We start from the raw sequence: 13,830 nt of genomic DNA, 5'->3' as shown, positions 1-13,830 counted from the left end.
GGTGGGGCTGTTTTCCCCAGGGTGGGTGGTTCCTGCTGCATGTCCAGAGGTTAGAAAGGGTAAATGGCCCCTGGGCAGTCCCACAGTGTGGGGTGCTCGGAGACACCCCTGGAGTGAGCCCTGGTGCTGCTGGGGCTCCTCACAGAGAAATTCAGCTGGAATGAGGCTCTGGAGGAACCTGGCTGTGCAAAGGATGCTCTCTGCTGCCTTTTAGCTCCTGCTTTGCTGTGCCAGAGTGTGGGCATCCCCTGGGAGGGCAGGTGGCTGTGGCAGCTCCAGCAGCACAGAGCTGTGCTGTAAATCCTCCCCTTGAAATTTCCTGCTTGGGAATTTCCCTGGGAGCAGTTTGCTCCCTGCATGATGAAGAAATATCAATTCATCATTCCCTGCTCAGCACCTCAGCACCGTGCAGGATTTTAATGACCTGTGTCCTGTCCCTCTTTCCAAGCCAGAGCATCCAGATCTTCCAACTGTAACGTTTCCAGGAGGCTGCAGAGGGGCTCTTCCAGCTTGGAGTCAGGCTCCTACAGGTATTTCCCTGCTCCTCAAACCACGCCTTGCTAAGGACCCTTTGTCTTGGATACTTCACTTCCCACCTTTTGAGTGGACAGTGGTATCCAAGGATCTTCCTTTGTGTTCCAGCCAGGCCTGGCATCCTTCTGCAATGGGTGTTTGTCCATCCCTCTGCTCTCATTTTTATCCATGGCAATGCTAAGGTCATAATTTCCCTTATGGAATTCTCCTTTACTTAACAGCACCTTGTCCAGGCCATTTGTTATTATTTAATTTATTGGTAGATTATTGATTTTGAGTGCTGCATTTCCAGCCCCTCATTCACCACACTGGGCTACAAGCAGCCCTGATCCTGAGGATTTGGGTGGTGTTTCTGCCCTGTTGATATTTGGGAAGGGTGGAAGAGACTCTATTTCCTGCTCTGCCAGGTGTCTCTTGGTTTATCCTGATGGCAGGAAAGGAAATATTCCTCTGGCTTCCCAGGGCTGTGGAATCCCAGGGGGTGCTGCAGGGACAGTCATTCCAAGAGTGAAGGGATTTTGGATGCTCCCAGGACCTTCCCTCAAACACCAGCACTTTAATATGCCAACATTCCACAGCCCAAGGGTTTGAGCACAAATCAAGGGAACCCTCAGGATCTGGGCTGTGGATCTGAGCTGCTCTTGCCCCAGCCAAGACACCAGAACTGGGGGTGATTCCAGGGCTGCCAGGGGTGCCTGGTGCTGCTGCTTGGCGGGGAAAACGTGAGCTGGAAGCAGAGTGTGGGGAGGGGGAGAAGGGGAAGCCGTGGCTTAAAATAGCTCTTTTTGAAAGAAAGGGATGAAAACCTCTTTGAAGAAATGAGGGGAGAGGGGGAGTGTTTCCATGGAAACGGGGAAGTCTGTCTCTTCCCAAAGAGGGGGTGGGAGATGGAGAAATAGTAAATACAGCAGAGGAATGATGGGGAAGAGGATCCTGCCTGTCAGTGGCATCCCCATGGATCCCAGAGCCATTCCCATGGATCCCAGAGCCATTCCCATGGATCCCAGAGCCATTCCCATGGATCCCAGAGCCATTCCCATGGATCCCACAGCCATTCCCATGGATCCCAGAGCCATTCCCATGGATCCCACAGCCATTCCCATGGATCCCAGTGACATCCCCATGGATCCCAGAGCCATTCCCCATGGATCCCAGAGCCATTCCCATGGATCCCACAGCCATTCCCATGGATCCCAGAGCCATTCCCCATGGATCCCACAGCCATTCCCCATGGATCCCAGAGCCATTCCCATGGATCCCAGAGCCATTCTCATGGATCCCACAGCCATTCCCATGGATCCCACAGCCATTCCCATGGATCCCAGAGCCATTCCCCATGGATCCCAGTGACATCCCCATGGATCCCAGAGCCATTCTCATGGATCCCAGAGCCATTCCCATGGATCCCACAGCCATTCCCATGGATCCCAGAGCCATTCCCCATGGATCCCAGAGCCATTCCCATGGATCCCAGTGACATTTCCCATGGATCCCAGTGACATTCCCTATGGGTTCTGGGTTGGGAGCAGGTGGGACTCTGGCATTGCCTTCCCACAGAGCCTTGGAAGTGTCACTTTGCATCCTCCCTGTGCCACCTGCACCCTGGATCTGTTACCTGCCCAGGTCACCAGAGGAGCAGTGACCCAGAGCTGCTGGGGACACCTTCCCAGGGCCAGGTCAGTGCCACCACTATGGGGCACCTCCAGCTGCTCCCAGCAGCTGGGCAGGGACAATAAATAATGGGTGTCCTCCAGATGCTTTGGAAATGTGCATCAAATCTTGGTTCTTTTCTTCCAGGAATTTTCCACCATGGCACAGCCATTTCCAGGGGAGAGCAGTGATGGGCAGCAGAGACATGGGGGGGGCTTGGCCACAGGGTGAGGGCAACTGGGGGCTTCTGGAGAGGCTGGGCTGGGCTGGCCTGGAATTTGGCACAGCTCCCAAACTGGCACCATCCACAGTTTGGCTGGGTGTGGCTCACAGCTTGGCACAGCTCATGGTTTGGCACGGCTCAGAACCTGGCACAGGCCAGGCTGGGCATAACCCAGGATTTTAACTAAAAGGGTTTGACTTAGATTTGATACAAGGAAGGAATTCCTCCCTGGAAGGGTGGGCAGGCCCTGGCACAGAGTGCCCAGAGCAGCTGGGGCTGCTCCTGGATCCCTGGCAGTGCCCAAGGCCAGGCTGGATGGGGCTTGGAGCAGCCTGGGACAGTGGAAGGTGTCCTTGCCATGGCAGGGGGTAGAAGTGGATGGTCTTTAAGGTCCCTCCCAACCCAAACCATTCTGGGATTCTGTGATTTGGCACAGCTCCCCATCTGGCATGGCCATGGGGCCAGCTCTGGCCATCCCACTTGGGGCCATCCCGTGTCTGCCACCATGCCCAGGCCATGGGGAAGGCACTGCCAGCCTCAGCCCTTGGCTTCTCCTCCTGCAGCAGCTCTGTGTGGGTGGAGGAGAAGAGGGAAATCATCCTCTCAAAGCACTTTTCCTCCTGGCTTGTTTGCAGTCCTGCAGCTCCCTGGGGAGGGAGGAAAGTTTGGGATGATGGGAACATCTCATCCCACTCTGTGGCTCAGATCTGACTGTCAGCAGCTCTTGGCCCCCTCCCAGCACCACCAGACACTCAGGCTGAGACCCACAGGCTCTAAAAACGGTGTCTGCAGGGCTGCTCATCCCATCTGTGCTGTGAGGGAGATGTTTCCACCCTGGCCATCACCTGCATGGGAGCCAGTCCCAGGGCTGAAGGCTGGAGGGAGTTGTGTCCCACCAGGGCGGTGCAGAGGGGACCCTGAGGTCACCTACAGCTCCCCCCAGGCAAAGGACATCTGTCTACAGACACTGCTCATCTCCAGCTGAGGTTTTGGCCAGTTCCAGCAGTGCCATCTCCCCTGCAGGTTTCTTCCCTTTCCCCTCAGTCTTCTCTTCCCTAATCTCAACAACCAGAAGGTTTCAGCTTTTGGCCCCATTTCCCTGCTCCTCAGTGAGCACCAGCCCCTGGAGGGAGAGAACAGCCCCCCACAACTGGAGGAAGGGGGATGCTCCAGGTGGGCCTGGGCTGCTCCAGACCTGAGGGAGAGGAAATCAAGGTTCATCACCCCCCCTTGTCTTGGGCTGCCACAGCCAGCCCTGGCTTGGCAAAGCAGGAGTTAAATTGGCATCAGGGGAAAGGTTTGGGCACATCTGGAGCCCTGAAGCCGCTCTGCTCTTGGTCCTTTTGGAGCAGGAGGACTGGAAGGACAGAGGGACGTGCCTGGGTCCCCTTGTGAGGATGTGGTGGCCCAGAGCAGCTCAGGTGGCTCCTGCATTAAAGCCCCAGCCCCAGGGATGCTGGGGGGTCTAGCAGGGTGATGGACCTGTGAGCCCTGGCTCTGTCCAGAGCTGGAAGTCCTCACCCCTGCCTGGAGGGAGGCTGCTGATTCCTTTTCCCCTCCTGAGTTTGTGAAACCAAGTGGCTTTGAGGGCCTTTTAGCTGGAGAGGCAGGAGCAGCCCTGGTGGGAGGCACCCTCTGGGCCCAGCAGCCTCCCCAGGCCTGGCAGGGGCAGCCTAGCAGGAAATATCCACAGGCACTGAAGCTCTCTGCCTTCTTTTGGTTGGGCTACAAGATTTCTGTCTAAACAAGCAGTGCCCAGCCCCTCTCCAGAGCAGCTCTCCAGGCTGGTGGAGACCTTTGGAGGCAAAGTGACAGCTCAGCTTTCCAGACCAAAAGAGACTGGAGCCCAAAGGAGCTGCTTTTTAAATAATTGGATATTTCATTACAAAAAAACACCTTGGAGAGTTGCAGAGGGATGTGTTTAAGGTTACCTTTGCAGAGAGGTGATTTTTGCTGTTGTGCCTTTCCAGGGGCCAGGGGAACCACAGAGGACCCAGGAGGATCTCCCAGGGACCAAGAGATCTCTTCAGAAACCAGGAGATTGTCCCAGGGTGTTTAGGAGATCCTCCCAGGATCCAGGAGATTCTCCTGGGGTCCAGGAGGCTCCCCCAGGGCCAAGGAGGCCTGCCCAGTGTCTCTTTTTGCTCTGCTCCTCCTTTCCCACATCACTCCAGGCAAAGCCCGGCCCTTTCCCCATCTCCCAGGGTGGGGGAAGCCTCTCTGCCCCATCTCACCGGGGAAATTTGGGATTCACCAGCAGCACCTGCCATGGCAGAGCAGAGCTGGCCCTGTGGCTCTGTGACATTTTTAGATGTCTCCTGGCATCCCCTCCTCTTGCCACCACCCCCGGGGGGGGTGAGGAGGTGCTGGGGGTCCAGGAGTTCCATCCCCTGACGTCAGCAGGGGGTGGGAGGTCGGATGCTTTCCCTGGAGGGTGAATCACAGCCCTGGGAACTCACTTACAGCTCTCACAGCTCCTAAAATGACACAAGGCCCAGTTATGTCAACACCTTCAGCTGGAAAGCCGTGGCTCAGATGGAGCTGGGGCTCAGTGCTCTGCCTTGCCCCACCCCTCAGCTGGGCTGTGCTTGGTCCAGCTTGGATCCCCTTCCCAGAATGGCTGTGGGCAATTGCTCCAGCCCTCAAAGTCCCTCTGGCTTTGCAGGAGGTGGGATGGGGTCCCCAGGAGGGACACCAGAGTGTTGCCACTGTGTGAGGCTGTGCAGGAGGTGTGAAGGTGCTGGCACAGGCTCCGTCCTCTTTGGGAAGGTCCTCTCGTCCTTCCCCAGCTTGGCACATGCAGGTGCCCACCCTGGGTGCCCTGAGCAGGGGGGCTGGGTGTGGGTTGGGCTTTCCAGTGACCCTGGGACTTGAATTCAGCTGTTCTGGATGAGGCCAGGCCTGGGGATGACCCTGCCCTGTGGCCTTCATCCCTCCCCCACAGCACCACTTCTTGGAGCATCTCCCAGACCCTCTGCCAGCAGGATACAGGGGGGAAAGGGGTGAAAGCACATTTTTTGCTATTTGTATTTTGTTATTTTTTGTTATTTGTGTGGCAAACCCACAGAGGGTCAGAGCAGCCCTTGGGGAGCATCCCTGGGAATAAAGGAAACGAGGAGAGATCACCCTGGCCACAGGATCTCCTGGTTCCTGGAACATCCTCCCACCAAGTGCTTTTCCCAGCACCACAAACGCACACGGGGTACAAATTCCAGTTTGGGTGTCTCTAAAACACATTGAGATGAGAGAAATAATTCAGGAGGAAATTATTATTTAATAATAACACTGAGCAAAGGCGTCATCTTGTTAAATCCTTGTGAAACAGCCAAGTGGGTGCAGAGCTCAGCTCTCCTGGTTCTCCAAGAGGCTGGGATCCGTCTGGAGCTGTCAGCACGGCTGGGGGAGGAGGGTGCAGACACAGAGATGATAATAATAGCTCACAATTAGGGTAGTAAATCAGGAGAGAGCGTCACTCAGTTCAGAGAAATTCCCCTGATTTGCTGGAGACGGGAGTTTGGCTCTTTGCAGGGAGCTGGTGCTGTTTGGATGACAAATCCCCCTGGTTCTGCAGAGCCCTCACAAGGCGGCAGCAGGAGGAGCACGGTGGAAATTCAGCTCCACTTCCATTGTTCCATGCCCAGCCTCAGTTTCTACATATTGCATAAGGATCAGCCTTGGGCACATCATTTTCTGCATTCAGCCCACCCTGGCATGGCAGATCCACCTCCAGAAAAGGCTGAAATGGTGCAGCTGACATTAAAAGCCCAGGGCACCTCCTGCCCAAGGAAACCCACAGTGCAAGGGCTGGTCCTGAAGGGTTCCCAGTTTTCCTGTAGGGTTAGACATTCATTTTCAATTTCAGGATCTGGATGGGGTTTGGGAAAATACAATTTTTGTTTCAAGGTGAAGAGGAGCAGCAGGTGATCCCATCCCCCAGTGCTGCACTCGCTGTCTGTGCCACCCCCTGCTCCAGGCACCTCGGGGAGCTGAAATGCTGGGATTTATCCCTACCATGTCCCCCTGGATGACTGGGCACCTCACTGATTTTCTCAGGTGTTCAGGGTGTTCCAGGCCCTCCATCCCACCTCAGGGTGTCCCTGGGGAGATCAGTGTTGGCACTGGTAACTCCATGCAAACCTGACTGCTCTCTATAGAAATAGAAATATCTCCCATTGCCTCCTCCAGCACTTGTGCCTTGGGTGCCAGGAGCCTTGCGGGACTCGTTGCTTCCTTGCGGGACTCGTTGCTTCCTTGGTGCTCCTTGTGGGGTCATGGAGGGATGGCAGAGTGGTGCAAACCTCGTGCCTGAAGGCAGGGATTGATCCATAGGTCCTGTATGCTGGTATGAGCTTGGCCATCCCCTTCCTTTGGGATGGGAGATGTCTTCTCATGAAGAGACCTCAGTAAATGCAAAGTGGTATAAAATTATTGCTTTTCACATCCTCACCCCGGCTCCTGCAAGTCCAATCCTGCCCCATCGCCTTCCCCAGAGATGCTGGGTGGTTCTCCAGCCCCCAGATGTCCCCGAGCAGATCCAGGCTGTTCCCAGGAGCATGGGATGGCTTGGAGTCCCATGGCAGAGCAGCCCCGTGTATCCAGGGATATGATTATTTCCCAGTGGTTGGAATCTAGGTCTCCTGCTTGGGAGGAGGGCTGCGGGGGGAGGGGGGGAAGACGCTCATATTAATCTTATGAATATTCATGGAGAAGCTGAGCTGCCTTCGGAGGTTGACTCGGGGGTACGAGTTTGGGGGGCTGCAGGTGAGAGGTGCCGGCAGCGGCGGGAGCAGAGCAGCTGCTTGTGCATTCTTCGCATGCCTGACTGCAGAGCCGAGTGTAAGTTGGTGCCTTTTTCTCTCCCCCCCACCCCATCCCTGCATCCTTCCCCCTCTTCCCGCTGCTCCCCTGCTCAAACACAGCCTGGCCAGGAGCGGTGCAAAGCGAGGGAGTCGCAAACACGACCCCGAATCCTGTGACCCCCGCCCGCAGTGCTCAGTGCGGGCGGAGAGCAAACCGAGGGGCTTTGGGCAAATCTTCACTTCCTCCATTCCCCCCTTCAGCCCCCAAATTTGCATGAATTAACCCTAAAGATGCTCGAGAGGGGGCGGAGGTTGTTTGCCAGGACAAGCAGCGATGGGGAGAAAGCAGGAGAAACTGAGTGTTGGGATGGGTGATGTCAACTGAGAGGATGCTGTGAAACCCTCCCTGCCAAGAGCCGAGCACCAGCGCTTGGATTTGGAGTCGGAGGAAGAAGCCCAGAGCCCGTGCCAAATAAAAATCAACATGTTAAATAAACACAAAGTAAATTTCTGTGCTGTTAAACAAATCTGGGGTGTTTGGGGAAGGGAGAAAGGGGAGGAGAGAGCTTATGGGCAGGAAGAAAACGGCGTGTTTATTAAAAAATAATAAATAAAACATTGAAGGTTGGTTGATCTTTGGGGAGATGGAGGTTTGTGGCAGCCAGATCTTTCCTGCAGCAGCAGGAAGATGTTGTTTGTGGTGTTCTGGCGTGATGCTCAGAGGAGCCAGGGAAGGTCAAATCCAGCTGAACTCCTTGGTGAGTCGCTGGGGAGCGAGTGGTGGGGAGAAAATGCAGGAAAAGGATGAAAACTGGGACAAACGCGACCTCCTCTCCTCTGGGCCTGGCAGAAAAGGGTTAAGAGAAGCGGTTGAATGCTGCAAGCCTCGTCAGGGTTGTACTATTTTTTCTAGTGCATAAGGAGAAGGGAGAGGAGGGTTGCACGGAAAAGGGAAATTTCCAAGAAAAGAGGGATCTGCGGCAATATCTGCACCTCGGGGGATGAAGAGAGGAACCAACAGGCATAAATGGCCTGGAGATGGCTGAAATCCTTGCCGAGGAGATTGGGACCGCGGGGTTATTTTCCACCTGCCTCCCCTGCCCGGTTCTGTAATCCTGGCTCAAAGTAGACAAGTCGAGTTGGAGCTGAAGAAGGGAGGTTAGAGGGGTTTTTATTTCATTTGGGAGGGAAAAAAAAAAAAAAAAAAAAAAAGGCAAAAAATGGGAGGCTGGTTGGCCCTCCCCGGGCTGAGCATCTCCATGGTGCGAGGCAATGCAGGATGATCCAGGGGAGCGCTCGCCAGGAGCAGGGATGCTGAGGACCCGGCGCCCACCGGGGACATGAGCCTCAACATCCCCACCAGAAATTTCACCCAACGGAGTCGAATTCCCACGGGGGTGGGTCGGCCGGGTGGGGGTTGGCTCTCGGGAGGATGGGGAGGGTGGATGCAGCTCGCGTGGGTCCCGCGGCCGGGGCCCCGGTGCTCGTGGGTGCTCGGAGCCATCAGAGGGGGGCTGGTGGCCTTGGCGGGGGCACAGCCAGGGACTGGCGGGGGGTTCGCTCCGCTGGATGAAACCGGAGCCTCCTGAGTCACCGGGGAAAGCGACGCGGCCGCCGTGGGTGCTGTGTCCGGTGGGTGACACCGACTCCCGGCTGCTGGCGGGGCTGGGAACCTTCCGTGGCTTTGCAGAGCCTCTAGTGCCGGGGGGGCTGCGTCGTTCCCCCCCCGCTCCTCCGCCTGGCACGGGCTCGGCGGGCAGCCGGCCCCGCTGGGCTGAGCAGAGCGCAGGGACACGGGGCTCTGGTTTTTTCCGCCTCGGCGCTGGCGCTCTCGCCCTCGTCTCTCTCGTGTTGCAGTGCGGGTTGGGCGGGCAGCTCACGGCTGGGCAAAGCGGGTGCCCGGAGGAGCCGCGGCTTTGCGGATGCTCCTCGCGAACCCCCACAGCTCGCTACCTTCTCGGTGTTTTTTCCAGGCGATGCCACACCTCCCGAGGACACTGGGGACATCGGGTTTTGCTGAGCTTAGCAGCTTTTCACCGTCTTACCGAAGGCATCAGACAGACGCTCATCTGCCCTGAAGTGCAGATCTGCAACAGCTCCCGGGAAGACTCTGTCTCTCTGTCTCTCTGTCTCTCTTTCTCTCTCTCTCCAGTCCAAACCATTACAAGACCTGACTTCCACCATCTGGGAATCTAACCCCTCTTATGCCCCTTCTCCTTTTTCTACGATGACTCACCATTATTTTTAACTTTGAAGAGAGAGGAAATTATGGGGATCTTGGAAGCCTCTATTTCTCTCTAGGATTTCCCCAGGGTCAGATAATCGGTGTTACTAAGAGACACTAAGATTTGGCTTCTCCAGGTAATGTGATTTGTTTTCTGTGTGCCATGGTGGTTTGCAGAGAATGACAGGAGCCGGGACAGCAGCGCTCGAGGAGGGGGACTGCGGTGGTCCGCGGGGCAGCTGGAACCGCCGGCTCCACATTCCGGCAGCCGCAGAGCTCGGCTGCAGGCAGGGAGGGCAGCATGTCACCAGGGAAAGAGGATTGGGAAGGTATTAAACTTAAAAGCGGAGCTGGAGCTTTCCTGGAGGGTAGATTGCCTGAGATCGCATGGTTAAATGTTAATTAACCCTTAGCTGCATGCCTGGAAATGAGCTGAGCCCGGCACCCCGTGGGGTCCTCTCGCCACTTCAGGGCTGGATGGGGTTATTTTTCTTCCTTCCTTTCTCTTCCCTTCCCCCTTTTTATTTTTTTTAACTGCATTTCTTTTTTTTTTTTTTTTAGCCAAAAAATAAGCCCTGGTTTATCAATGCCAGTTTTTCCACGCTGGTTTTGAACAGGTGATGGTTCCTCAGGTGTTTTCTCTGTTCCACCTAAAGGGTTTAGATGGGAGTTGTTGAACTCTGTCCCAAGGAAGGCAAATTAACCCCTCCAGGAAGGGGATAGACGAGCTAGAGAAGGGATCTGCTCTCCTCCCACCAACTTTATTCCATCTCTCTCTTTCTCAGCAGGGGCGATTTTCTTTCTTCTTCTTCTTCTTCTTCTTTTTTTTTTTCCTCTATTTTTATCTCATCCCTTCGCCTTTTCATGAGACTCTTCCAAACCTACGTACCTGTCCTTCTGCAGGATAGTAGCCCTGCCCTGAACCCGATCCCACGGCCGGGCGCTGGGAAGAGTTTAGCATAAGGATTTCTTTTAAAGCCCAATAATGACAGTTGCTACTGGAGATCCTGCAGATGAAGCTGCAGCTCTTCCCGGTCACCCGCAGGACACGTACAACCCTGAGACCGACCATGAGTGCTGTGAGAGGGTGGTCATTAACATCTCGGGGCTGCGCTTCGAGACGCAGCTCAAGACACTTGCCCAGTTCCCAGAGACCTTGCTAGGGGATCCTAAAAAGAGGATGAGATATTTCGACCCTCTCCGGAACGAGTACTTCTTTGACCGGAACAGACCCAGCTTCGATGCCATTTTGTACTACTACCAGTCCGGGGGGAGGTTGCGGCGGCCCGTTAACGTGCCCTTGGACATCTTTTCCGAAGAGATCCGCTTCTATGAACTGGGGGAAGAGGCCATGGAGATGTTTCGGGAGGATGAAGGCTACATCAAGGAAGAGGAGAGGCCGCTGCCTGAGAATGAGTTTCAGAGACAAGTGTGGTTGCTCTTTGAGTACCCCGAGAGCTCAGGCCCTGCCAGGATTATAGCTATTGTCTCTGTCATGGTGATTTTAATCTCCATTGTCAGCTTTTGCCTGGAAACGTTGCCCATTTTTCGGGATGAGAACGAAGACATGCACGGCAGCGGGCTGAGCCATCCCCCCTACTCCAACAGCAGCATGGGGTACCAGCAGTCCACTTCTTTCACAGACCCCTTCTTCATCGTGGAGACACTTTGCATCATCTGGTTCTCCTTCGAGTTCTTGGTGAGGTTTTTCGCCTGCCCCAGCAAGGCTGGTTTTTTTACCAACATCATGAACATTATAGACATCGTAGCCATCATTCCCTACTTCATCACCCTGGGGACGGAGCTGGCTGAGAAGCCAGAGGATGGCCAGCAGGGCCAGCAAGCCATGTCCTTGGCCATCCTCAGAGTCATCCGCCTGGTGCGGGTCTTCAGGATCTTCAAGCTCTCCCGGCACTCCAAGGGGCTGCAGATCCTGGGACAGACCCTCAAGGCCAGCATGAGGGAGCTGGGCCTCTTGATATTTTTCCTCTTCATCGGCGTCATCCTCTTCTCCAGCGCCGTCTACTTTGCCGAGGCCGACGAGAGCGAGTCCCAGTTCCCGAGCATCCCCGATGCCTTCTGGTGGGCTGTGGTTTCCATGACGACTGTTGGCTACGGAGACATGGTCCCCACCACCATCGGGGGGAAAATAGTGGGTTCCTTGTGTGCCATCGCCGGCGTATTAACGATTGCCTTACCAGTGCCCGTCATAGTGTCTAACTTCAATTACTTCTACCACCGGGAGACCGAGGGAGAGGAGCAGGCTCAATATTTGCAAGTAACCAGCTGCCCAAAGATCCCCTCTTCCCCTGACCTAAAGAAAAGCAGAAGTGCCTCTACTATTAGTAAGTCTGATTATATGGAGATCCAGGAAGGTGTAAACAATAGCAATGAGGATTTTAGGGAGGAGAACTTGAAGACAGCCAATTGCACCCTAGCTAACACAAACTATGTGAATATCACCAAAATGCTAACCGATGTCTAGTCGCTAAAATCTAGTCCCGTATTTAAAGCTGAAGTGGAACAATTGCAGATATTGAGTGCTGCTCTGCATTGTAGTTAATACAGTATTTTCTACGGTGTATATTTGGTTCTGCATGGGAAGCAATAGCTGTGTAAGTGACTTTTAACCTTTGATTTCCGCACTGAATAAGCGTCCGTGCAAAAAAAACCAACAAATCCAAACCATTTTGTTGCACTTCTCCCATCCCAGGCTCGTGGGTTTCCAAAGACACGGAGGGGACGGGCGCTTCCAGCAGCGGGATGGGGATGGAAGGGGCAGGTCCGGGCTGACAGGAACCTGGCCCCTGTCCCGGGGTGACAGCCAGCTGCCAGGCACAGGGAGCAGCTGGGAGAGGTCAGGCAGGGGTTCCTGGAGGGTGGCTGCAGGCGTGGGGCCGGGCTGCTGGAGGGCTCGGCTCCTGCCCTGGGAGAGCCCAGCGCGAGCGCGGCGCCCGGCTCCTGTTTCATAACTGAAAATGCTGCATGCTGCAATAGTTTCAGCCACTGCAGTGTGCCAGTGTGAGGCCCAGGGGAGGGATAATTAGTGTGACGGCACATTATTTATTAAGTCTTAAATTTTCTATGCGAGGCATCGGGAGGAACGAGTAAATAAATCAAGAGCTTGGAATTTATTTATTTATTTAGATGACACTTCCATCACCAATATTTCCAGGATCACCAAAGACACCTCCACTGACACATTGAAAATGAGTTGGAAAAAGCATCTTTTTTTATATCTATATATAAAACTGGAGCAACTATGCTGTGGCCTATAATATATTTATACTGCAGTGAAATTTAACCAGTAATACAGTACAGCTGCATGGATATTTGTTGCATGAATCTGAATATTTAATACACACACAAATATATATTTTCTTAGTAGACTATACAGTATTCATGTTTATAGTGTTTATAGATTCTCCGGTGGCTCGAAGGAGATTCATGGGAATTAAAAAATCCCCATTATAGTTAAAATCCGGATGGGGAAGGCGTGTGCTGACAACAGTTGGATAGATAACAGTGCAAAGCCTGAGAGATAACAAGGCAGAGCCCGAGTGTCCGAGCATCCAGACACAAGAGCTGACGAACGCAAGCCAGGGAAGGTGAGCTGAAAGTTAAACACCTGCGCTCATTATGGGGCGAGTAATTAGTCATTAATCGTGGTGTCAGGAGCAGAAACCACGGCGGATGGGAGAGGGCACGAGGAGCAGGTGGAATAGCAGGTTCCAGCTCTCCTGACTGGTTTGTTCAGCAGTTTTCAGCCTTTCCCGTAGAATTCCTGTGTGTGTGTGTGTATAGATATTTAGAGAGCGACTACAGGGCCGAATCCTCAGCAAACAGAGCTCCTGGGGTATCAGGGATGTCCCAGCTCAGGGCTGCTGGGATGGTGGGATGGTGGAGCAGGGTGGCCTGACCCTGGAGCCCATGGGGTCACCAGGGCAAGGTGCATTTTGGGCTTGAAAGCTCCTTTTCAACCCCCTCAGGGCTGGGGTTTATTCTTTTATGGTGGAGTGGGCAGGTGCTGAGGTGGCCTGGATCTGAGCTGGCACCTCTGAGCCTTTGCTTTGCCTTCTTCCAGGGTGTTTCAGAGCAGTGGGCCAAGGGGCAGAGAGCCTGAGATTCTCTCTCCTCTTCAACCCCGGTGTAATTTGGGGATGGGTGAGAGCTGTTGGTCTGTGGGGAATCTCACCGGCTTTCCCCATGCCTGTGTGGGTTTGCTTGTGTTTCCCCATTGCTGCCAATCCTCAGGGGTGAACAGAGGTGCCCTGTTCCTCTTCCAGGTCAGGGGAGATGCAGGAAAATCTCTGCCAAGGTCACGGTTGAGCAAAGCCTGCCTGGGCTGTGGAACAGGGTTCAGTCAGGGTGAATTTGGGCTGAACTGGGGCGTGATCAGC

General features: G+C 54.5%; 1 protein-coding gene across 1 annotated transcript; it reads left to right on the top strand.

The window, feature by feature from the left end:
- Positions 1-8,073: 8,073 nt before the first annotated feature.
- On the top strand, positions 8,074-12,211 carry KCNA2 (potassium voltage-gated channel subfamily A member 2). The gene is made up of 2 exons (XM_030232945.2): positions 8,074-8,364; positions 9,180-12,211. The coding sequence occupies exon 2, from the start codon at positions 10,416-10,418 to the stop codon at positions 11,913-11,915; it is 1,500 nt and encodes a 499-aa protein (XP_030088805.1). The 5' UTR covers positions 8,074-8,364; positions 9,180-10,415; the 3' UTR covers positions 11,916-12,211.
- The last annotated feature ends 1,619 nt before the right edge of the window (positions 12,212-13,830 follow it).

This window comes from Serinus canaria, chromosome 26, assembly GCF_022539315.1.
Source record: "Serinus canaria isolate serCan28SL12 chromosome 26, serCan2020, whole genome shotgun sequence".
Lineage (NCBI taxonomy): Eukaryota > Metazoa > Chordata > Aves > Passeriformes > Fringillidae > Serinus > Serinus canaria.
The sequence above is the reverse complement of the archived record's forward strand: the minus strand, read 5'-3'. Positions and strand labels throughout refer to the sequence as shown.